This window comes from Dendrobates tinctorius, unplaced genomic scaffold (assembly GCF_039654945.1).
Source record: "Dendrobates tinctorius isolate UK_male_01 unplaced genomic scaffold, ASM3965494v1 ptg000089l, whole genome shotgun sequence".
NCBI lineage: Eukaryota > Metazoa > Chordata > Amphibia > Anura > Dendrobatidae > Dendrobates > Dendrobates tinctorius.
The window spans coordinates 5,812,944-5,838,419 of record NW_027361757.1 but is presented as its reverse complement, the minus strand read 5'-3'; the positions used below and the strand labels follow the sequence as shown (position 1 = coordinate 5,838,419).

At 44.1% G+C, this 25,476-nt stretch overlaps 1 protein-coding gene across 1 annotated transcript in view; it reads left to right on the top strand.

Moving 5' to 3' along the window:
• The window catches only part of ADAMTS14 (ADAM metallopeptidase with thrombospondin type 1 motif 14), a 296,983-nt gene that overhangs the window by 190,571 nt on the left and 80,936 nt on the right, over positions 1-25,476 (top strand). The window contains exons 9-11 of the mRNA XM_073585783.1: positions 535-667; positions 4,059-4,172; positions 6,139-6,287. Of these exons, the coding sequence (XP_073441884.1) occupies positions 535-667; positions 4,059-4,172; positions 6,139-6,287 (396 nt within the window). The remainder of the gene's footprint in view (positions 1-534; positions 668-4,058; positions 4,173-6,138; positions 6,288-25,476) is intronic.

Here is a 25,476-nt window from a genome sequence, read left to right as displayed (position 1 = left end):
ACATCTCTTGTGCCCCACTGCTCCAGCAGCTACCACAGTGCTAACGCCCCTCTCAACACTGGCTTTATTGATCCCTTCAGCTCCTTTCGCACCAATCACCACTCTTTCTCTGTCATCTTCTACTTCATGGCTGCATAAGGGGCAAGTTTCTTGACTTTCCATCATTCTCAGCTCTGTAAAAGAAGATAAATAAATTGTTAAATAATAAATATAATAATAGTAGTAATTGTAAAAGAAATATGATAGACACTGAAAGGAAAGTCGCATTTAACATTTTACAGCTTTGGCAGCCATATTCTTTGACGTCACATTTGGACCCTTTGTGGTAACCCTATCTTGGTAAACTTAGTGTGTTTTTCCCTACATGTAATACTACCAAAAAAAAAAAAAAAAACGCTTTCTTGGAATTTGTTCAGGGTAAAGGATCTTTTTTTCGTATTTTGACTGGACTATCATGGAATTGACTAATTGCAACCACATTCTGCGCCATCAGTAATTTACCAGCAATGTTCTGCCTGTTCTGTTCTGTTTTAGTTCCTACGACTGCCTCCTGGATGATCCCTTTGAACATAAATGGCCAAAGCTCCCAGAATTACCAGGAATTAACTACTCTATGGATGAACAATGCAGATTTGACTTTGGAGTGGGTTACAAGATGTGCACTGCTGTGAGTATCACATGAACACTATCTATAGAGCCAATACATAAGAGTTCGTAGACTCAGTTGTAGATAATACTATTACTGTGGCTACACGTAAGGATATGTAATATCTTTGGCAGATTTACCACAGGTTAAAGGTGGCCCAGAATAGATTAACCGGCATTATAATGAACAACGAGAAACATCAGAACAGTCTAACCGTTGTTAAACCTACTCATTTCGAACTCAACCATTCTTAGCCAAGGTTTTGAAATGGTTGATTTGAGTTTGAATCGCGTAGGTTTAACAAGGATTAATGATTCTTGATGTTGCTCATTGCCCCTTATAATGTGTTGATAAACTTTTATACCTTTTTATAGTTTAATGGTGGGTTATACCTCCTGACTGCTTATTTTCAGTTTGTACTTGTATACATGTTTAGATGGGCAGAACACTCTTTGAATGTGCACAGAGTGATCAGCAATAGATCGCTCTGTGTGCATAGACTTCCATTGATCTAAAACCTGTCCTATTTACACAGGATGTTGTGTGGCAGACGATAATAATTATCTTTTAACCAAGCCAAAACATCATTTCACATGACCAACGAGCATTTTACTTGTATAGCATGTGATCGGCAGCCTGTTTACACTGCACGATTATCATGAACGAGCGTTCCTAGGAACATTCATTCTAATTGTGTAGTGTAGGTGAAGCTTATGGATTGTTGTCCAATCTATAGATTAAAATTTCCTTTAAACTGGAACAGTTTAGATTACCAAGAACCTTCTTGTGAGACTTTTCCCTTACCTTAATAATTTTTGAGATTGCAAAAAGGTTGTTGATTTATGCTTTATTTCTTATACTGAAGAAGATAAAAGGGTTCTTTGAGATTTGAAAAAAAAGACTACTTTAAAAAAAAACAAAAAACAGAGCCTTGAATAGAAATTCCATTCACTGACCATGAACAGGAGTGGCTCTATTTGCAGAAAAAGGCACATGATAAAGGAAACCTGTCACCAGGAAAAAACGCTATTAACCTGTAGATATGGGGTTAATCTGTAGGATAACAGCGTTATTAATCTGCATGGCACTTGCACTTAGCTGTATGCAAAGGGGAGAAAATTAACTTTATTCCCCCCGGCAGCGTTACAGTTTCAGTCACTGCTGTGTATATTTAGGGAGTGAAACTAGAACACTGCCGGGGGGGGGGGGTGACAGGTTCCTTTTCAGTTATCATTCAGTTTGCAGATATTGTTTTTCGATGTAAATGTAAATGTTTTACTTGAAAACCTACTATTGTATGTAAAACCATAAAAGACACAATTTATCTGATCTCACGTCAGTTGTTGGTGAGCTGCTGCTGGGGGTGCAGTTTTGACAAAAGTTATATTTTGCTATATTTGTTGAGTTTATTATGTCATATAATATATTAAAGATAAGTTTCAGGCTATGGGCCCACGTAGCGTTTTAAAACGCACACTAAAAACCGGACTCCTTCCCAGAAATCGCGCGCTTTTTTCCGTGCGATTTCACCGCGATTTTACCGCGATTCTGTTCGCAATTTTGCCGCGATTTTCTCAAGCACTTTCCAAGCGATTTGAAGCATCGCTTGGAAAGTGATTGACAGGTTGGTCACACTCATCAAACATAGTGTTCGACAAGTGTGAGCAGCTTTTTACTATTGAGGCCGCCTATGCGGCCTCAATAGTAAAAGATAAAATGTTAAAAATGATAAAAAAAATAAAAAATCGGGGTATATTTACCTTCCGACGTCCTGCGCTGCCATCCCGGGCCACAGCGTTCCCAGTAATGCCTTGCGAGACCTGTGATGACGTTGGTCTCGCGTTACTATAGCGATCTCGCGAGACCGCTAGAATCACGCGAGACTACGTCATCACAGGACCTTGCCGCAAGGCATTACTGGGAACGCTTAGGCCGGGATGGCAGCGCAGGACGTCGGAAGGTAAATATACCCCGATTTTTTATTTTTTATTCTTTTTTTTACAGGGGTATGGTACCCAGGGCCTGGAGGACAGTCTCCTCTCCTCCACACCGTGGGTACCAACCGCACATGAGATGCTTAACTTCCCGCATGGTGGGCATAGCCACATGCGGGAAGTAAGCGATTCTCATGCATTCCTATGGGTGCGGAATCGCGGCAATTCTTTGCGATTCCGCACAAAAGAATGCTGCGATTTTTTCCGCGATGCGTTTCCGCCGTGGAAAAAAGCGCAGCATTAGCACAGCATGTGCGGAATGCCATAGGAATGCATGGAGGCGTTTTGTACACAATTTTTAAACGTTTTCGTGCCGAAAATCGCAGCAAAAATGCTTAAAAATCGCATCGTGGGCACATAGCCTTAAGGTGTTTTTTTTTTTAATTTGCACATTCTGCAATTCTTCCTGTTCTGTCTGATGAGGACGAATCAGAAAAAGATTTAGGGTGTGTGTACTCGCTGCGGATTCTGCTGCGGATCTGCAGCAGTTTTGGTCCTGCGGATCTGCAGCAGTTTCTGCTGTGGTGTGCAGTACCATTATATCCTATGGGAAATGGAAACCTCAGCGCAGACGGTGCGGATTTTTCCGCACGGATTTGCTGCGGTTTGTAATCCGCAGAAAGAATTGTCATGTCAATTCTTTCTGCGGATTTCACTGTGGTTTACCATCTCCTCCATTGTAGAGGTGATAAACCGCAGGGCAAAACCGCAGGCTAATCCGCAGATAAACAGCAAGTCTTTTGACCTTCGGATTTACCTGTGGATTTTGCTAAATCCGCACGGATCAATCCGCAGCAGAATCCGCAGCATGAGCACACACACACCCTTAGAAGTCTTCATCTAAATTTATGTGTTTGAGATATTTTTTCAGAAAATCAAGTGAAAGCTAACTCTGCTGTTGGTGGGACATGCACAGCAGCATGCACCACATAAAGGTTCATTAAAATTGCTTAACAGTGATGAGCGAGCAAGCTCGGATAAGGTGTTATGCAACCATGCTCATTTCCTAATCGAGTATTTTTGGCGTGCTCGAAAAAAATGCTTGAGTCCCCATGCTTGCATGTCTCTCAGCTGTTCGACAGCCACAACACATGCAGGGATCGCCTGTTTGTTAGGCAATTCCTGCATGTGTTGCGGCTGTCGGACATACGCAAGACGTGCAGCCGCAGCGACTTGAACATTTTTTTGAGCACGCCGAAAATACTCGATTAGTACACGAGCATGATGGATATCACATTATCTGAGCATGCTCACTCATCACTATTACATAACCTTTTATCAATAATTTTCAAAGCACATGAAAGCATACGAGCTTATATTATGTGTTCTGTTTTATGAATGTCATGACTTGTTCTTCTCTGTTGAATTTAGCCTTTTGGTGATTAAACCTATGGAAAGGTTAATGTTTGTTCTCACAGTTTAGGACTTTTGACCCTTGCAAGCAGCTGTGGTGCAGTCACCCAGATAATCCCTATTTCTGCAAAACGAAAAAGGGCCCCCCTCTTGATGGAACTGAATGTTCTCCTGGAAAGGTACTTATTCTTAACAACAACATTTCTACAATTTGCTGCTGATTTGACATATTTTTGATTTTGTAAGTCTGCATCTTACTTTGAACAATCTATCAAGAGTGGGGTTAATTGGTTATAGTTAAATCATTTCATTGATCCTCTTAGATTCAAACAAAAATATTAATTGGCACAATGAAATAAAATCTATGTAAACCTGTGCTGAGATGACAGCACTGCCTTAAAGTGAACCTGACAGCTGATACATGCTGTCCAATCTGTCGGCAACATGTATGAGACACTGGCTGTATGATGTCAGCCAAGTATGTTTGACAGGTCTATGCCTATATGCACATTTAAGCAGACACCCGTCAATTCAAGGCAGCAGTCAGGGAGAAGCCACCTGGAAACCTCCTATCTGACTAGTATACAGCGCGGTCTCGGTCCCCTGCTTTTTGAACATACCTGGCTGAGTTTATACAGCTAGTGCCTGATATATGCTGCCTCAGATTGCGCAGTATGTATCAGTTGTCACGTTCTCTTTAATAGATAGCCCTATTCTCACTGTAGTGCTTGACACGCTTCATGACTTATATAGACTTGACTGGAGATGGCTACTTGCAAACATGGCCACCTCTTTATTCAATAAAGTGGGCACAGTGTCCACATAGAAATGGTGAATGGGACACCTTTTTTCTAAAAATGTGTAAGTGCCAGAAGTAAGGGTAACTCCTACTTTACACGTATGGCATGGGAATTCTCCTTTAAAAAGATCCTAAATCTCTTGGAATTAATAATTCCATTCTCTGCAACATGATGTACAGGAGTTCAGAAGATTTCAAGCAATTGCCATTTTTTAGGCCAGTTCATTTAGCAAGTCCAGCCTAAAAGTAGATTGAGAGATGCAGTGAAAAGTGTTTAAGAACCCTAAAATGTCATCACAAGACCTCACTATTGACCTCAAAGAACATAAGCCAACAACAAGAACAAAACTGCACAGATTGCATCTGCATGAGAAGTGTGCCAGAAGCACGTTTTTCCTGGACAGACAAAACACTAGTAGAAGTATTTGATCACAGTAATTTGGTGAAGACTTATTTGGTGAAAACCAGAGACCTGGTGTAACTTGACCCAGGAGAGGTTTTCTTCTGATGACTCTTCCTTGAAGGTGATATTGTGCAGGTGTCTCTGAATAGTAGAAAAATGTACCACAACTCCAGAATCTTTCTGAAGGTCTTTTGAAGTCAAGCTGAGGTTCTGATATGCCTCTCTAGCAATCCTACGAGCAGCTCTCACTGAAATTTTGCTTGGTCTTCCAGACCTCATCTTGACCTCCACTGCTCCTCTTAACTGTCATTTCTTCATTACATTTCAAACTTAGGAAACAGGAATTTGAAAACACTTTGCTATCTTTTTATAGCCATTTCTTGCTTTTTTGGGCACCACCATTTTCATTTTCAGAGTGCTAGGCAGCTGCTTAGAAGAACTTATGGCTGCTGTTTTTGGCATAAGGTTAAAGGATGCTGAGTTTTTATAAAGCTGAGAAATTTGCATCATCTGGCCTTTTCCAACAATGATAGTGCACAAGCCATAACCCTAATAGGTTAATTAAGGTCTGAAACCTTTGTCAACGTTATCTAAGTACACAAATCTCATAGGGTGGCAAAGCTTTTGCATCAGCCCATTTTCCTTATTATAATTTTTTATTTGTAAAAAATGACAATTTTTTTTGCCAAAAATACAAAGGAAATGTGTCATCTGTAACGTTTGGTCTTTTAGAGATCATTTAATCTTTTACTTGCTTAGCTATTCACAATAACGGTACTTTTGACCAGGAGTGTCTAAACTTCAACATGCCCCTGTATGTAAGAAAAAATAAAGAACCTTACATAGGGTTTCCTATCATATTTAAATAATTATGAGTATAAAATAGAATGATGGCTTATATCAAAATGTTGATGGATACTATATCTCACTCTTGCTTTTATAGTGGTGCTTTAAAGGTCATTGCATATGGAAGTCACCAGAGCAATCTTACAGTCAGGATGGAGGGTGGAGCTCATGGTCAAGATTTGGATCATGTTCTCGAACATGTGGAGGAGGAGTGCGTTCCCGTGGCAGACAGTGCAACAATCCACCGTGAGTACCACAGGCAATATCTGCTTAAATGTGTTGCCTATTTTTGCTATTGACTTTTCTCATGAAGGTTCCTTAGATGATCTGATGACTGTGTTTCACGATACTATCCATTTCTCTGACACGTCTAGACACTTTGTCTACCCATTTAAACTATGCCTGTACTGTATATTACACAGCAAAATGGTCTCAATGTTGACGGTATCTACAAACAATTTCATATTTGCCAGTCTGTTAGGTCTTCTCTGATGTCAGATTTCACGAGAAATTAATCTGCGACATGTTGAAGAGTTCTTTTCAGTTTTGATATGAACAGATGATAGTGAAGTATACTCTGAAATATAATTGTACTCATATAAATTATGGGATTGATTGTTAATGAATCCATGTATCAAACTGTGGGAATGAAAAAAAGAAATATCTGCACAAACTGATTGTGGTGAGACTACTATATTACAAAGTGGAAAACCTTGGTAATTTGGAAAGGATGTTCATTTTGCCATATGTGCTTTGGAAATTTTTTTATAATATTTTATATAGTAATGTGTATAGTAAAGAAAATAAAATGTTCATACAAATGCTTTAAAAGAAAACATCTTTAGGCCGGACTTTAGTGATACAGAAGTTGAAATTAGTTGAATATAATTTTTAGATGTGACCATTTCCCGCTAAGATCTGTTTCAGATCATAGCATTTTGTACCAGGGTTTGTTAACTAATAGTAAAACATACATAGAGAAGAAATATAGTGGAAAGAGTTGTACAGTATCTCTATGTTTAGGAACTGGTATTACAGCAGTACTTGATGCCCAGAATTGATTGAGGCTCCAGAAGTCAGACCCGTACTGATCATAAAGTGATGGCATATCCTAGCGATATTCCTTTATGTGATACAAATATTCAACATTTGATAAAGTCAAAAGTTATCTAAAGTCTACAGCAAGCTTAGTTTAAAGGGAATCTGTCTCCAAGTTTTTGCTACCTCATCTGACAGCAGCATAACGTAGAGGAAGAGACACCGATTCCAACAACATATGACTTAGTTTACTGGATGCAACAGTTGTGATATAAGTAGAGTTTTTAGAAGTAGCATGTAACAGAGCTAAGAAAGTTAACCCTGCCCACACCACAGGTTTCTATGTACATTGCACATTGACAGTAAGCTGCTAATCAGTGCTGGAGGTGGAGCTGGACCAGCAGGCAGGTGAGCTGTAGTCTAGGCAGTGATAATCTCCTAATAATGCAAACAATCAGTGGCGCTCAAGTATATATACGGACTCCAGCAACATATGTAAGATAAACCAGTCACCGTCGGTGTCAGAATAAAATCAATAAAATTAAAAATATTACTATTGTGCTTAGTCTGAAATCAAGGTGCCCAGTAACAGATATTGCACATGGATCAAAGTTACCTCATAAAGTAGTAAGGGTTAAGGCTGCCACAGCTGAAGTAGGCGGCTACAGACTTGAATGAAGCCGCCACTGATTCCAAGTTGCAGGTTCCACAGGTCCTTCTAGGATCGATGTCACTCCTCTGTTAGATTTACAAATGATTCCTTTCTCCTTATCGCTTGCAATAGTCACAGTAGCGGTGCTGCCCTGGCCGGCGGCAGCAAGTGCTATATGCAGGCTGAAAAAAAGTTGCGCGTGCTGAACGCTGTGCCTGGCCGTCACGCTGTGCTCATCAGCACAGGACCTGCGTGATGTCAGAGGCACGTGATGTGCTGGGCTGCAGACGCTATGGATCGCGGTATGGACCAAAAAAGCTATCCGACGCGTTTCAGACTCCTGTCTCCTTCCTCAGAGATATGGTCCCACTGGCGATCTTGGCACTATATATATATATATATATATATATATATACACCTGCTATAATTAAGTAGACTGATGTAAAGGATGATCCTTAGTGGAAACCAAATAGTTCAATTTCGCTGTTTAACCCATTAGGAATGAGAGTGTCAAGCATAAAAATCCAGCGTGATTCGGCACGGGACATGAGTTTTATATGATCTCCTTTACGTGCCAGTTTATGAACGAGTTCTAAACCCAGTCGCGTTTGACACTGATCCTTCATGATGTTTTGTAAAATGGCTTGATAGAGGATGGCCCATGAATTTATTTTTTATATTCTGGATGTGTTCACTAATCCTTGTTTTTAATTGCCGTTTAGTGCGCCCTACATAAATTTTTTTGCAGGGACATTTTGTGGCGCCCCTGAGGCTTCAGTCGCCACAGAGGTACTGCACCTTCTCCTAAGGTGTAGTGCCCCACCATCCAGGTAGGCTGGGAACTCCTGACCATGCTCTACACCTGCATTCCACACACTCAGGATAGCTCAGTGGGGCCACCTAACAGCTTTATGCTGGGGGTTAGCAGAGCACCCCTCGTGGAACCCTGGTTCATAACACGAGATGTGCTGGGAGGCAGGTGGAGTAAGATGATACAAAAGAGTGGGAAGAGTGAAAGTTATTGGCTAGTTGGTTAGAGGAGAGAGAAGATGGGTGTCTGAGGGACGTGCTGCAGCAGGTCTCAGTGATATGGGCTGCTGGCACGAGAAAGACCAGAGAAAGAGACTGACAAGATTGATAATCTAACCTTCCATAAGAGAGAGAGAGAGAGCAGATCGGAACGACGGAGAATAGAAGGACGGTGGGAGAGCGAGCGCAAAGGCGGTCCAGAGAGCGCAAAGGCCGGGGTCCGATCCCGAGGTTGATTGGAACTTTATGTCCGGCAACAGACACCGGAGGAGTAGTGAGCCGCTAACTCCTTGCTCCCATCATGGACTTGGGACACAACAGCAACTGAATAGAATGCCAGGACGCAGAGTGGAGTCCCTGAAGCAGGCTACAGCTGTCTGTCATACAAATAAAGACTAGGAACACCTAGAGAGAGGCATTCCAGGGTATCTAAGTACTGGAGTGCTTCGCACCTAAAGGAGTCGTTCAGTAAGGTACATGTTGGCGGAGTGTGAAAGGGAGAATCCTATCCTGCCTGGAGGTTGGCTGGAGCCCTGACCTGGAGAACACAGTATGGAGGCAGGCAGTTGTGTGAACTGCAAACAGTGAGTAAAGCTTTGGAACCGCATGCTCTGGTGTCCTCCAGTTATTCCAGCACCACTACACCTGGGTACCAGCCTCCATACCATTCTGCGCCTCTCCTCACCCATTGCACCTACACTGCCCTGGGACTACAGCTCCACCTGTGGGGAGCTATACCATCTCTGCTGCACCACACCATCAGTCCCAGTGGATCTGCATGCAGCGTTGGCTTAACATCTTACTTGCCAAACACCACGGGTGGCGTCACGAACTATTTATAGAAACACCATTAACATCACCGCCATTGATATTGAGCGCCCAGGGCCACGGACCGGGTCACCGCTGCTGTGACACATTCCCGCCTTGACACCAGCCCGGTACCGAGTACCCCGCTGCCCTGGGTGTGCGAGGGCTACCCAATTTTATCATATAAATGACACTCTCTGTGGCGCAATTAATACAGTCCTCAATAGCATATTCCTTATTGCCTTCTACCACAATTGTTTGTTTGGCAGTTTTTGTTTGAGGGCAAATACAACAATTTCTACAAGGAAAAAACCTTTTAGGTTTTCCAAAAAAGGTAAAACGTTTTTTTTTATACAGTTTGAGGGCACGCTAGGAGCAGTAATGCTCTTAAGATTGCGTGCCTTCTTGTACAAATCTTGGGCCTTGTGGAATAATTGCTCCCAAAATTTTGTCCTCGCTTAAAAAATTCCAGTGTTTCTTAACTATTTTAGTTAAAATATGGGAATTCGAGTTATATTCTGAAATAATGGGAATAAAATCTTCGTAAGTTTTATGTAAAGGTTCACTGATGGTACTACCCATATCAGAGGAATCAATTCCTAAAAGACTTTTTACTGATTTATCTCTTACTGAACATTTGGCTTCCTCCAGCAGATCTTCATTATAGCCCTTTTTTAAAAATTGTTTTTTGAGAACACCTGCTTCCAAGTCAAAATCCTGCAATTTTGAACAATTGCGGTGAATCCTAGTAAATTGGCTTTTTGGTACGTTTAATAGCCAGCTTGGAAGGTGGCAACTGTCTATGGGGATAAAGCTATTGGAATCCGTGTTTTTTTTAAAAGTACGTGTTTGTATTTTATTGTCTTCAATAAAGATGGTTAGGTCTAAAAAATTAACAGTATTGGAGCTAATAGTAGAGGAAAAATTTAATAAATACTCAGTTTTATTTAAATCCATTAAAAAATATTCAAGCTCCTTTTGACCCCGTGACCAAATAAAAATTACGTCATCAATGAACCGTTGCCAGTGTACCAGGCCTGTGCGCAGCTCTCCCGTGGGATAGATGGTCTCCTCTTCCCATCTACCCACATACAGGTTTTGTGTTGGAGTTTAACCCCTACTGCAATAGGAGACAAGTTCGCTCCACGTTTAGCATTAGATATCAAGTATCCAAAGGGATTTGTATGATTGCTTTCATGCTAACTATACTGTTTGTCCTAATTTGGTTACTCATTACTGGCTCATATATTTGTTTTTCCATTTTATTCATTTTACGGCGACTCCAAGCGCAATAGTAATATTTTTAGTTTTAGTGATAATCTCCTGCTGATAAAACACTCATTGTATTGAAATAATAGCACACAGCCTAATAAGTGATACATTGCTAAAATCGAAGTCTCAGGCCCTTTATCAATCTTCCCTCAGATTTCATAGGAAAATCCTGCTGACAGATTCCCTTTAAGTTATAACTATTCTAAAGCATGAAAAGATTTTGTGTTCAATTGATCCAGTCTTACAGAACAGTAGGATGGAGGTTGACTATTTAAATGATCATTTTCGTTTCCGCTTACTAACCAGATCTGAACTGAAAACTCTTGTTTAAAACAATGAATGATACTGTTTTACTAGAGTATGGAGTATGATTATTTCTACGCTGACAGTTCTGAACTGTGTATTTCTTCAGGACATTCCAGAATCATTCCAAGGTCATCTGCACAATATATAAACCCATCATTGCTATGCCACTCTGAGAAGACTTCCACATAATCCATTGAAAAATTAGAAAAAATGTAATATTTTATTTAGGAAACTGTACTACCCAGCAGGTGCTTACATGTTATCATTAGCTGTCAGGCTCATATATGCAATTTGAGGGACCAGATACCTATTTTGTGTCGCTAATACTTGTGAGTAATCTTTAAAATTCCAGTTCCTCGCAATGTAAACATATGTTATGCTTCTGGTGGTTCTTTCTCCTCAGAAAAGCCACATCTGTATGCTCTTTTTGTTCTTTCTCCACCATATTTTCAGATTACATAAACACAGACTTGGCACAAGGCATATAGGGAAACAATAAATTTTCAGAAGTTGTGATTTATTGAAGGCAAATGTTAATGTGGCTCAAAGCCGTCATTTGCTGTTTCAACTGCTTCTACTTTCTCAGATGTTATTTCTTCTTTTATTCTTGTAACCATCTCATTAATTCTGTTGTACGTCAGCACAAGATTTAGCAACTCAAATTTTAAGACAATTGAGCGTTGAACATACTGATATTTATAGGATAGGTACACGATCTTCTATATCAAGTTCTTTGTTCTAAGTCTGAAAGAAAATTTAATCATGGATATAAATATTCATTTACTCATGTAAAAAAAAAAAAAAAATATATAAATATACACACTATATATACACTGTATATATATATATCATCATTAATCTGTAAGCCATTTTCTGATGTCTAAATATTGCATTACAATACTGAGCAACCTGAAAATAACCTTATGTAATGATCTATATCTACAGTATATTAAATGTTACTTGCTTTCATGCTATGATTTTCCTATTGTAATTTAGCAAATTGAACTTTTTGGGATAATCCATTTAAGGATGATAAGTAGAGTTGAGCGAAACAGGTCTGTCAATTTCAAAAGTCGACGACTTTCGCAAAAGTCGGGTTTCATGAAACGAAACCCGACCATAGCGGGAGGTCGGCCACAAGGTCGGCAACCAGAGTGCCAAAGTCGCATTTCAAAAGATGCTTCCAGCGCCCTTTTTCAGCCAATGATGGAGGACGCACACTGTGGGCAACGCGATGACATAGGCAGCGGTCACCACCATCTTTGAGAAGGGCATGCAAGTGATTGGCTTGCTTTGTGTGGCGTCACAGGGGCTATAAAAGGGCGTGCACGCCGACAGCCATCTAACTTCTGCTGATCTCAGAATAGGGAGAGCTGCTGCTGCTGATTCTGTAGAGAGAGCATTAGGCAGGGAAGAAGATACAAAAAACTGCTTCTGCTAGCGATTTTGCCTGTACAACACACCCAGGGCCGCCATCAGGGCATGACAGGCCTTACATGTGTATGGGGCCCGGTGATTAGGGGGGGCCCGACCATGCTGGCAGCCCGATCTGCGCTGGGGCCCCCCTACATTTTATACAGGCTTCTGCAGCTTTATTTTAAATTCAGACTCGGCGCCTGCCGGGCCCCCCAGGCCCCTCGGGCAGGCCCCCCCCACCATGGTCCAGCCAGCGCCGAAATCCCCCCCTTCACAATGGTCCAGCCACAGCTCCGCCCTCACCTGACGTCACACACTGCTCTGCTCCTCCACTTCCTCATTCAGTGTGCCACGTGGGACTAGGAGAGGGAGGGAGCCTCGCCGCTGGAGCACAGCCAGATAACAAGGTAAGAAGAATTTTTTTTTTTTTTTTTTGAGAGCGGCTATCCAGGGGGCCTGGGGCAGAATGCTGGATGCTGGGGGCAGAATGCTGGATGCTGGGGGCAGAATGCTGGAGGCAGAATGCTGGATGCTGGGGGCAGAATGCTGGGGGCAGAATGCTGGACGCTGGGGGCAGAATGCTGGGGGCAGAATGCTGGATGCTGGGGGCAGAATTCTGGGGGCAGAATGCTGGATGCTGGGGGCAGAATGCTGGGGGCAGAATGCTGGACGCTGGGGGCAGAATGCTGGGGGCAGAATGCTGGACATGGGGCAGGAATGCTGGGGGCAGAATGGACATGGGGCAGAATGCTGGACGCTGGGGCAGAATGCTGGACGCTGGGGGCAGAATGCTGGGGGCAGAATGCTGGATGCTGGGGGCAGAATGCAGGACGCTGGGGGCAGAATGCTGGACGTTGGGGGCAGAATGCTGGACGCTGGGGGCAGAATGCTGGGGGCAGAATGCTGGACGCTGGGGGCAGAATGCTGGAGGCAGAATGCTGGACGCTGGGGGCAGAATGCGGGGGGCAGAATGCTGGACGCTGGGGGCAGAATGCTGGACATGGGGCAGGAATGCTGGGGTCAGAATGGACATGGGGCAGAATGCTGGACGCTGGGGCAGAATGCTGGGGGCAGAATGCTGGATGCTGGGGGCAGAATGCTGGACGCTGGGGGCAGAATGCTGGGGGCAGAATGCTGGACGCTGGGGGCAGAATTCTGGGGGCAGAATGCTGGACACTGGGGGCAGAATTCTGGGGGCAGAATGTTGGACGCTGGGGGCAGAATGCTGGGGGCAGAATGCTGGACGCTGGGGGCAGAATGCTGGACGCTAGGGGCAGAATGCTGGACGCTGGGGGCAGAATGCTGGACATGGGGCAGAATGCTGGGGGCAGAATGGACATGGGGCAGAATGCTGGACGCTGGGGCAGAATGCTGGACATGGGGCAGAATGCTGGACACTGGGGGCAGAATGGACATGGGGCAGAATGCTGGACACTGGGGGCAGAATGCTGGACATGGGGCATAATGCTGGACACTGGGGGCAGAATGGACATGGGGCAGAATGCTGGACGCTGGGGACAGAATGCTGGACGCTGGTGGCAGAATGCTGGATATGAGGGCAGACTGTGAGACGGGGCAGAATGCTGGACATGGGGCAGAAGAATGCTGGACGCTGGGGCAGAATTCTGGACATGGGGCAGAATGCTCGAAACTGGGGCAGAATGCTGGAGACTGAGGCAGAATGCTGGACGCTGGGGGCAGAATGGTGGACGCTGGAGGTAGAATGCAAGACACTGGGGCAGAATGCTGGACATGGGGGCAGAATGTGACAGTGAGACACAGGAGGGGGCAGAATGTGACAGTGAGACACAGAAGGGGGCAGAATGTGACAGTGAGACACAGGAGGGGGCAGAATGTGACAGTGAGACACAGGAGGGGGCAGATTGTGACAGTGAGACACAGGAGGGGGCAGAATGTGACAGTGAGACACAGGAGGGGGCAGAATGTGACAGTGAGACACAGGAGGGGGCAGAATGTGACAGTGAGACACAGGAGGGGGCAGAATGTGACAGTGAGACACAGGAGGGGGCAGAATGTGAGACACGGGGCATGATTGGAGATAGATGGAGCAGGGTCATGGGGCAGGATGGATACGATTTAGACAGATTGGTCAGGAGGGAGATCATATGGGGCAGAATGGATACTGATGAGGGTGGGATGGGAGAACATATGGCTGAAGCCAAAAATGAGACACACGGGAGTCAGGATGGGGGATATTATTACCATAGAGGCTAATTAAGGGATATTATTACTGCAGTGATGTATTTTATTTTCTTGAGGATACTGTTGTAAATGGGGGGGCGGTCCTGTTACTGTGTAGAGTGATACTATGTCGCCTTTTTTTCTTCATGTGGTGTAATGTAGAAGTTGGGAAAAAATAAGTAATGTGTTCTGCAAGCGGAGCTCTAGATAACTGTGTTATTTCCTGCAGAGACAAGTCCTGGCTGGAAGACGTGATGGCGATCTGTGCTGGATGAAAGATGAAAAACAAAGATGAAGGACTTCACCTAGAGACATCACTGGTGAGTTAGTGTGTTACCTGTACACTGACACTATGTACAGAGGTCCTGTGTATAATGTCACCGGTGATCACTGTGTTACCTGTACATTATATACAGAGCTCCTGTGTATAATGTCATTGATCACTATATTACCTGTACACAGACACTGCATACTAAGTACAGATCTTGTGTGTATAATGTCTCTTATGGTCATAGTATTATGTTTTTTTAATTAATGTCAGTATTGTAGTATTCAGTCTCCATGTGGTGGTAATATGTGGTCTGGGCGTGGTGCAGTGGTATTTGTCCCTTGTATATTCTATTATTTGGTCACTTTGTGGTGGTAATTTGCGGTCTGTTCATGGTGCGGTGGTATTTGTTCGTTGTATGTGATATTATTCGGTCACTATGGTAGTAATATGTGGTCTGGTCATGGTATGGCGGTATTTGTTCCTTGTATGTCTTATTATAGGTCACTATGTGGTGGTAATATGTGGTCTGGACATGGTGTAGCGGTATTTGTTCCTTGTATGTGGTGGTAAGTTGTCGTCTGGACATGGTGCGGTGGTATTTGTTCCTTGTATGTGATATTATTGGTCATTTTAAAAAATTGAAAAATAAATAAAAATATACCTAAATTGTATTGCATATTTTAACAAATATTTAATAGGTTACAGTAGAGTAGGGCCTGGCCAAAAGTGTCTACCCTGTTATGGTGGCGACTTAAAACAATCTTTTGGCCAAAGCAAAAGCTGCTGGCTATATGTGTGACCTGGTGATGGGAACTGTTAATGTGTGATAGGTGAGAAGTGGAGTTTATCCAAGAGAGAGCGGTGGGACTGTGGACAGTTCGCGTGGTGGAGGCGGGGCTGGATGGAGCCTGGGCGGAGTCTAAAGGGGGCCCCGAAAATTTTGCCAGTATGGGGCCCCGAAATTCCTAGTGGCAGCCCTGAACACACCAGTTAGTGTGCAGTGCAAGGGGAGGCTATATTTTGGTGCATCAGCTCTGTTGGTTATTAGGCTGCCTTATAAGGCTCCCTGATAGCTGCATTGATGTTTTCACACTGCTGTGCAAACTGCTTTTTTAAAAGCAAAAATATTTTTCATCCTCTTTTTTGCCCAGTTACCAAGCGTTCATTTTTCCACACTTTTGTGTGCAGCAGTCCTGCTTATTAGGCTGCCTGCTGCCATACTTGGGACTGAGAGCATCATTGTCAGCTTGCTAAAATCTCTAGGGAGATTCAAATTCCCCCCCGTCCTATATAGACATTTTATACACCATCCAATTTCAGCCTGTTATATTGAGGTGTAATCTACACTGGGCCTGAGATAATAGTTCAGTGTCCTCAAGTGTGTAGGGAGATTCAAATTCTCCCCAGTCATATATAGACATTTTATACACCATCCAATTTCAGCCTGTTATATTGAAGTGCAATCTACACTGGGCCTGAGATATTAGTTCAGTGTCCTCAAGTCTGTAGGGAGATTCAAATTCTCCCCAATACTATATACACCTTGTACCTTGTTTTACAGTACCATATTGCTTGTGGTATTTTGGGTTCATTTTCCCAAAAATGAGGAAGTGTGTTGGAAGAGGCCATGGAAGTGGGTGGGGGTTGCCAGCTGGAAATGATGGTGTTGGTGGTGGTGGTGGATCTGCTGCTAGTGGCAAAAGCACAATAGCACCTAATGCAAGAGGTGTTGAGCCTGCATCATAGTCTGGCTCCACAAGGCCTCGAAGGTTCCCTTTTCTGGGAGTAGGTAAACCGCTTTTAAACCAGGAGCTTCAGGAACAAGTTTTGGCTTACAATGCTGACACTGCCTCCAGCTCTATCGCCTCCTCTACTGAACTTTAAAAAATAAAAGCACTGAGTCGTCATTGGAGGCTCATGATCAGGAACCACACCTTTCCTTGTGTCCTTCACCCCTACCAAAAGTAAAGGATGTGGCAGGCCACACTACAGATTACTCCATGGAGCTCTTTTCACATACCATGCCTGGGTTACCAAGTCAAATCGTGAATTACGCAGTCCAAGAAGAATCTGACATGGAGTGCACTGATGCACAGTCACTGCTAGATTTATCTGCTGGTACATTTACTCAGAGCACTACATTGTCCTGAGCCAGAATCTGACCCTGATGAAACTCAGGTGCCCCTTCCCGCATACTATACCACCTTACATGGTGACACAGAGGAAGGTGCACATAACATTGAAGAGGAGGTGATGGATGACCCAGTTGTTGACCCAGATTGGCATCCATTGGGGGAAGAGGGTGCCACTGCCAATAGCTCAGAAGAGGAGGAGGAGCATCTGCAGCAGGCATCGACATCGCAACAGCTGTTATCTGGCAGGCCCGGAGCAGTCCAAAAACGGGTTACAAAAACCAAAAGAGTTGCAGGACAGCTAGGCCAGACGGTCAAATTAGCATAGCGTGCAAGGCCTCAAAATGTCTTCCATAGTAGGAAGAGTGCAGTGTGGCACTTTTTTGAACAAAATCCTAATGATCAAGCAAAGGTTATCTGTAAGAAGTGCGCAAAGACCTTTAGCCGAGGGAAAAATCTGAGAGATTAGAATACCAGTTGCATGCTTAGACATTTAACCACTTGCAAGCGTGGACGGACTACCAAACCTCACGTACCACATGTGCAACTGCTCCCAATGAAGGTAGTCAGCAACACTACATCGTTTCCCCCACTGTAAGCCCACCGGTTAGCACACCACCAGCCGCAAATGTTGAGGTGTCGTCGCAAGGCCAAAGCAGTCAGGGAATCACAATGTTATTGCTACGAAAGACTGAATCTAGGCGATCAGAAAGAACACCAACTCCATCACCATCATCAACCCTCTCTCAGTCTGCCATGTCCACCGCTAGTTCCACCATATGTAGCTCTCAAGTCCAGCTCACCCTACCAGAGACTATGAGTAGGACAAGAAAGTACTCATCCTCTCATCCGCGTTCACTGGGTTTGAATGCCCACATTGCCAAACTAATCTCGTTAGAGATGATGCCCTACCGGTTGGTTGAAAGCGAAGCTTTCCGCGAACTCATAGCCTACGCAGTACCACTCTATGACCTACCCAGTCAGCACTTCTTTTCTCGCAAAGCCATCCCAGCCCTCCACCTTCATGTGAAAGACCGCATTGTCCATGCACTCAAGCAATCAGTGAGTGGAAAGGTGCACCTCACAACAGATGCATGGTCCAGTAGGCATGTCCAGGGCTGTTACGTGTCCATCACTGCTCACTGGGTTAATGTGGTGGATGCAGGGTCCACAGGGGACAGCGGCGGTGGGACAGTGCTGCCTAGCCCACGGTATAGGAAACAGTTGGCTGTAGGCGTTCGACCCTCCTCCTCCTCCAGAAGCGAAAGCTCGTCCACAGAGCGCACGAGCACTCCATCCGCAGCTGCCAGTGTTGCACACTTGGTGTCCCACTATCGAACAGCTAGTGGTAAGCGTCAGCAGGCTGTGTTGAAGATGATGTGTTTGGGCAACAAACTCACCGCGGAGGTACTGGCCGACTACTTGCATCGACAAACTGAGTCATAGCTGGGCAGTCTACATCTTGAGGCAGGCAAGGTAGTTAGTGATAACGGCCAGAATTTTGTGGCAGCCATAGCCCTTTCAAAACTCCGACACATACCTTGCCTGGCTCACACCTTGAACCTGGTGGTGCATTGCTTCCTTAATAATTATCTGGAGTTAACAGGCCTGCTCCAGAAGGTCCGAAGACATTCGTCGGTCACTCGTACACTCCAGTCGTATGCAGAAGCTGCAGCGATTGCTCCAACTTCCCAAGCACCACCTAATTATCGACGTTGCAACAAGGTGGAACTCCACCCTGCACATGGTTGAGAGGCTGTGCGAACAGAGGCAGGCTGTAATGCATTTGTGGGAGGATACACGGCGAGGCACTTTGAGGGCAGGCATGGAGTTGTCGGCTGTGCAGTGGTCGAAGCCGAAAGACCTCTGTAAAGTCCTTCAGTGTTTTGAGGAATGCACACGACTGGTAAGCGCAGACAATGCCATCATAAGCATGAGCATCCCACTTATGAGTCTGCTCATGCAAACTTTGAAGCACATTAAGGAGCAGGCTTCTGCATCCGAGGAGGATGAGGAAGAGGAGGAGGGAAGCCTTGATGACAGTCAGCCATTGTCTGCTCCGGGACCTCTCCTGGACGAGGTGGAGGAAGAAGAGGAAGAGGAGGAGGAGGATCATGATGGGGATGATTATTTAGGGGAGGAGGATGCTTCTCGTGGGGCAAGAGAAAATGTTGGCATGACAAGGTCTGGTACAGGGTTTGTGCGTGACTGGAGGGATGTGGATTTGCCAGAAAGTGCTCCTCCACCCAGCACTCGCAGTGCATCATTGACACCTGGAACATTGGCCCACATGTCAGATTATGCCTTGCAGATCCTAAAAAGGGACCCCCCGCATTGCCAAAATGATGAACGATGATGACCCTGGATCCACGCTATAAAGGCAAATTCCAAAACATCATGCCACAGGAGAACCTTGACTTAATATTGGCTAACAAACAAGCAACTCTGGTAAACCGTTTGTTTGAGGCATTCCCAGCACACAGCAGCGGTGATGGTTCTCCATCGAGCCGTAGGGGGCAACATGGAAGACGTGTTCGTGGTGCACACATTAGAAGTGGCGTTGGAGACAGGGGTTTCATGACCATGTTGTGGACTGATTTTTCAAGTCCCGCTTACACGACTGGTAATACTGCATCGATTGAATGTGACAGGAGACAGCAGTTGTCAACTATGGTTACAAACTACTTCTCATGCCATATCGATGTTCTCCCTCACAGGTCATTCCCCTTTGACTATTGGACCTCTAAACTGGACGCCTGGCCTGAATTGGCACAATATGCCTTACAGGAGCTCGCTTGCCCTGCTGCTAGTGTGTTATCTGAACGAGTCTTCAGTGCTGCTGGATCAATCCTGACAGAAAAAAGGACCCGTCTGTCGACCCAAAATGTTGATGATCTAACCTTCATTAAAATGAACCATGCATGGGTTTCAAAGGATTTTGTCATACCTTCCCCTGATGACACATAGGTTGCCAGAAAAATGGCTCGCTTTTGTCCTCCTCTTCCTCGGACTTCTCCAATTTCTCCATTTGCAGCTGCTGAATGTCCAACATCAACATATGCCATTTTTTAAACTTCCCTAACTGGGCTGCCTCCCCCCCATGGCCGGGGTCACCACCTAGCGCACGCAACCGTGCGAGTGCCATTGCCCTGGACAGGTGGGTGGGCCGACTCTTGGGCGCTGGCACTGGCACAGGGTCCCTCATAGTGCAATCAAGTGTCTCTGACGGTGGGGGTGCACATCCGCCGTCAGACACATCGGCGTACTATGAGGGGCCAGTGCCAGTACCGACGCCCACGAGTGGGCCCCCCTTGCTGGGGCAGGGCCCCAGCATTTGCAATATTTACCTCTCCCTGCTCCTCCGCTGTGTAGTCTGGGCTGTCAAATCCTTCCCTGGGACTGCCACTACAAATTTGGTGAACTGATAGATGATGGTTAAGACATAGCTATGCCCTGTCCTGCTGGCCGGGCTCTAGCCTCAGATGATCAATGGCTTCCATTTCTTATGGACGTCGACTCACATTGAGATGCAGTGGTGGTTTATCATCAGCTTTCACAGTTTTCCTACTCACAGACATGTGACATTCCTGCCCACATTTTTAAATGTGCCCTCTCATGCCAATCCAATAGAAATGCCTAAAGCCTGTGGCTTCTGTCTTTTGCACTCCAAAGTTACCTGACAGATCATGATAGGCAGTGAGGACCATGTCTACATCTCTCCCTGTGATCAAAATTTGATGGAGATGAGTAACGGTGATGGGATCAACGGTACTGCGATACAGCAACCCTTTCTTCACAAAGAACTGTTTTCGCTGTCTCCACACACAAAGTAATTGAGGGTCAGCATTGCCTCTGAGAATTCTCCCGGGAGTTTTACCCCTGATTAGTAATTCCTAAATTTCTGCAATCACTCGACTTTATGCCTGTACTTTTATCCATCTCGTTTCCTTTTGCAGAGAGTCTGGACTGTCTTACTGAGACAGAAATATATATGAAGATTTAAAAATACCCCAATAGTGTATACTGGTGTACGCTTCAAAAACATTTCCTTTTTTCTACTTTTTAGATTGTTGTCTAATCCATACTGAGGCTGTGAGTGTCTTTGCTGGACTCTGGAAATAAACACGGAGATTTTAAATGTTTAAACTATGCTATATATACCTGTTATCCGGTGATACTGTACCCTTTCTCAACTTTCTGCAATCTTGTCAAATCCATACTGTGCCTGAGACCGTCTGAGTCTGCCTCCTGATTACAGATGAGTGGTGTTTGAGTGGAACTGTTGGCCAAGTTCAAATTCTAGCTGTTTTGGGCGGTGTTAGATCCGTTCGTCGAACTACAACACTTTGATTAAAATTCGGCTGTTCGAATTTCCGCTCGAGAACGGTTCGTTAAACAAAAGCGTATCTTTTTTTCACATTAATAATGGTTTTCAATGATAATAGACAGTTTTAGGGCATAGTAGTGGTGTCTGGTAGCCAGCGGTGTAGTACACCTGTGAAGGAGCTACATCGTGTGTATTTCTAATAATTTTTTACCGCATATTGTCCTGAAAATCCTTTTGGGCCTAGTAACTGTGTTTGCTTCTCAGAAGAGGAGCCCACCCGTGAACCGAGCTATGCCACCTGTTTATGAAAGAACCATTTTTTGACTGCATTTACACCACTTAATACTTTGGGCCTAGTAACTGTGTATGCTACTCAGCAGAGTTGGCCACCCGTGAACCAAGCTATGCCGCCTGTTTATGTAAGAACTGTGAGCTACTCAGCAGAGGAGCCCAGCTGTTAAGCAAGCTACAGCCCCTGTGGTTTGGAAACTTAATTTTTCACATTCTTTCTGGAATGCCATTTAGGCCTAATTCCGAAATTACGGTTGACCTGCACTTACTGGGAAATGCTTGTTCGCGGGGAAGAATTGTAAGCTACAGCACCTGTGGTTTGGACACTTAATTTTTTCATATTCTTTCTGGAATGCCATTTAGGCCTAATTCCAGAAGTACGGTTGACCTGCACTTACTGGGAAATGCTTGTTTGCGGGGAAGAATTGTAATCCCAGATCCCCATCACTAACGGGGTTCAGCGTGTTATCAGTACCTGTAAGCGATACACGCTGGTCCTTTCATTGTAGCACGCGTGCAGCCCCGGACATGTAAGGGCATGACAGACCTGTTATTGGCCGATCTCACGTGCCAGAGCCTCGCATGTCCCTCTAGTAAGCTGGACGCGGACCGCGGGGGCATGCCTGAGTCTCGTTCGTTAGTGAAATTAAGCTTGCAATCTGTGCAGCTTTTTTGTGGATGGCATGGTTGAGGTTGCCCATGTTGAGTCCAATTAAGCCGCAGGCTCCACTCCTGGTGGTGCCCTTCTGGACATTCCTTTAAGGTTCAGTTTTGCAACCATACTGCCCCCCGGAAACCAAACACTTTTCCTGACAGTGACATTCTGGTCAAAGAGCGCGATGACATCATGTCTGTACGCCCTCTGCCTAAACAGTCCAAGTGCAGAGAGATTGAAGATGGGGATGACGAGGAGTCCAGACTAGTACAGGGATTCCCTAGTGAGGAGACTTATTTAATTGTTTTAAAGGTTGTGAACAATTTTTGGGGAGTACTATACTCTGGAGAATGATATCTGGGGCCCACCATACACTGGAGCATTCCAAAGGTGGACATCAGTCACTGGAGCAGCATTTACAGGGCCCATTATACACTGGAGCATTAGAAATGGGACCCATTATATATGGAGCATTATTTGGGCCCATAAGACACTGGAACTTCATCCATGGTGAACAACATATACTGTAGCATTATGTGGAGCTCATCATATACTGTATTGAACATTATATGATTCTGTATGGAGAAATATATAGGCCTCATTACTCTGTATGGTGTACTATGCGGTGGCCATAATACTGTATGGAGGAATATACTGTCTGTCTTTGGAGCTATTGGAGAATTTAAAATGGATGTCAGTCATGTGATGTAAGAATTGAAGTATTTTTCATTGTACTGTACCGCTATTTCTATGCTGTATCAAAGGATCATGAATTGTGTCATGTGTTAAAGGAGCCCAGTGACACTCTTTGGCCCTGGGCCCATGAAAATCTGGAGCCAGCGCTACCCCCCCCCACAACTTTAGCCAAATAACCCCCAGTTTTCAATGCCTAACTATTATTATAAAGTAAATTAAGGTTGACAAACTTAAGGAATAAGAATTGATGTTTTTGGCATTAAAATGGGCACTCTAGGTGTGTTTCCTGTCCTCCACTCACTGCCGACTTTTCTTCCCCATTGACTTACATTGGGTTTCGTGTTTCAGTCGGCTTTCGACTTTTCACGATAATTGGCCGATTTCGTTTGACCCGACTTTTGCGAAAGTCGGGTTTCGTGAAACCTGACTCGACCGGAAAAAAGGCAAAGTCGCTCATCTCTAATGATAATAAAAGGAAATCATTTCAGAACTCTTTCCAACTTTAATATCACCTATAATTAGTACAATTCAATTAAAAAATAAACTGAAATATTTTCTGGTGTAAAAAGGAAAATAAAAAACAAAAATAATGTGGTTGCGTAAATATGCACACTCTTAAACCAAAACATTCTTGAAGTACCTTTTACGACTGTTGTCGGGTGTCCCGTGTCAAGGGGCTCCTTCCCTGTCCCTAACGCTAGGGGGTGCCTTAGCTCGCCCTGCTCCCCGGATTACTTCTGATGGAGAAGACACCAGGGCCACATGCCTTGCCTTAGCTTCTGAATTGGCCCTCAGTCTGTACCCTTCCCCCAACCAGACAAGAGGGGAGTAGTAGTGTACCATAATACACCAAACAGACTAACAAGGTAATATGAACAGGGATAACCAAAAATACCAAACATACAAATATTTTCATATAATACCCTGAGGATAGGGAATATAAAAGGGACAGCACAGCGCAGGATCTAGGCACAATATTAAAAAAAACACACATAAAAGTGTAGAACTGATGCACTTACCAGACTTAGGTCGAAGAACAAGCATGTTGGCCCTGGGATAGGATCACAACGAAGGTCTTCGTTTCTCGGTCTGCTGCATGGATCATAGTCCACAAGGCAATCCTCAATTGTCCGCAGGTCAAAGTAAAAAAATAGAGAAAACCAGTCTGATGCCGGCACTCCCAAAGATTGAATAGTGTGTTGTATTATCTGCCCAGGCCTCCAAACAAATGCAGGACTCCTTCCCTGTCCATAATGCTAGGTGGCGCCCTAGCTCGCCCTGCTCCCCAGATAACTTCTGATGGTGAAGATGCCAGGGTCACGTACCTTGCCTTAGCTCCTGAATTGGTCCTCAGTCGGTACATTTTCCCCATTGAGGGAAGAGGGGAGTAGTAGTGTACAGTAATACAATTGTAGATTGTGAGCCCTCACGGGCAGGGTCCTCTCTCCTCTTGTACCCTTCGTGACATGTATTGTTTAACCCCTTAATGACAGCCAATACGTCTTTTAACTGACCTGAGATATAAGAGAATAGTCTTCCCATATAGGTGACAATCCAGCAGCTATCGGCTGTACACTATAGCAGACAACTTGCTGCATCACAAACGCTCAGTGTTGTCAGCGTCCATATCTATTTAACCCCTTAGCTGCTGATGTCAAAAGTGACTACATCAAGTAAATGGTTAATAGATTGTGGGGGCTTCCGCTTTAATCTAATTGACACACCGAGATCACGATTGTGTGGTCCAGATGTTTGCCATAGCAGTTCATGGCCAAATAGCGGCATTAGAGTCTCCCGGATATAGCGGTCACTTCAGAAGTTAGCGACATTTAGATGGTAAACAAACACTTTTTCATTCCTGCTATACTACTTTACATCAATTCCTGGAAATCACCTGAAGGGTTAATAAAATACCTGACAGCAGTTTTCAATATGCCAGTGGGTGCGGTTTTTAAAATGGCTTCACTTTTGGGTTTTTCAATATATAGGACCTCCAAAGTCACTTCAAACCTGGATATATTCCTCAAAAAATAACTTTTGTAAATTTACTTGGAAAAATAAAAAATTACTACTACATTTATAAACCTCCTAAAAGGCTAAGAAAATAAATTAGCGGTTTACAAATGGTGCTGATGTTAAACAGACATGTGGGAAATGTTATTTATTAATGTTTTTGTGTGGTATGACTATCTGGATTAAAGGGATAATCATTCAAAATTTAAGCATTGCAATTTTTTTACAGTTTTGTCAAGTTTGTGATATTTTTTATAAATAAACAAAAAACATATCAACCTAAATTCACCATTATCATAAATTATAATGTGTCACGAAACAACAGTCT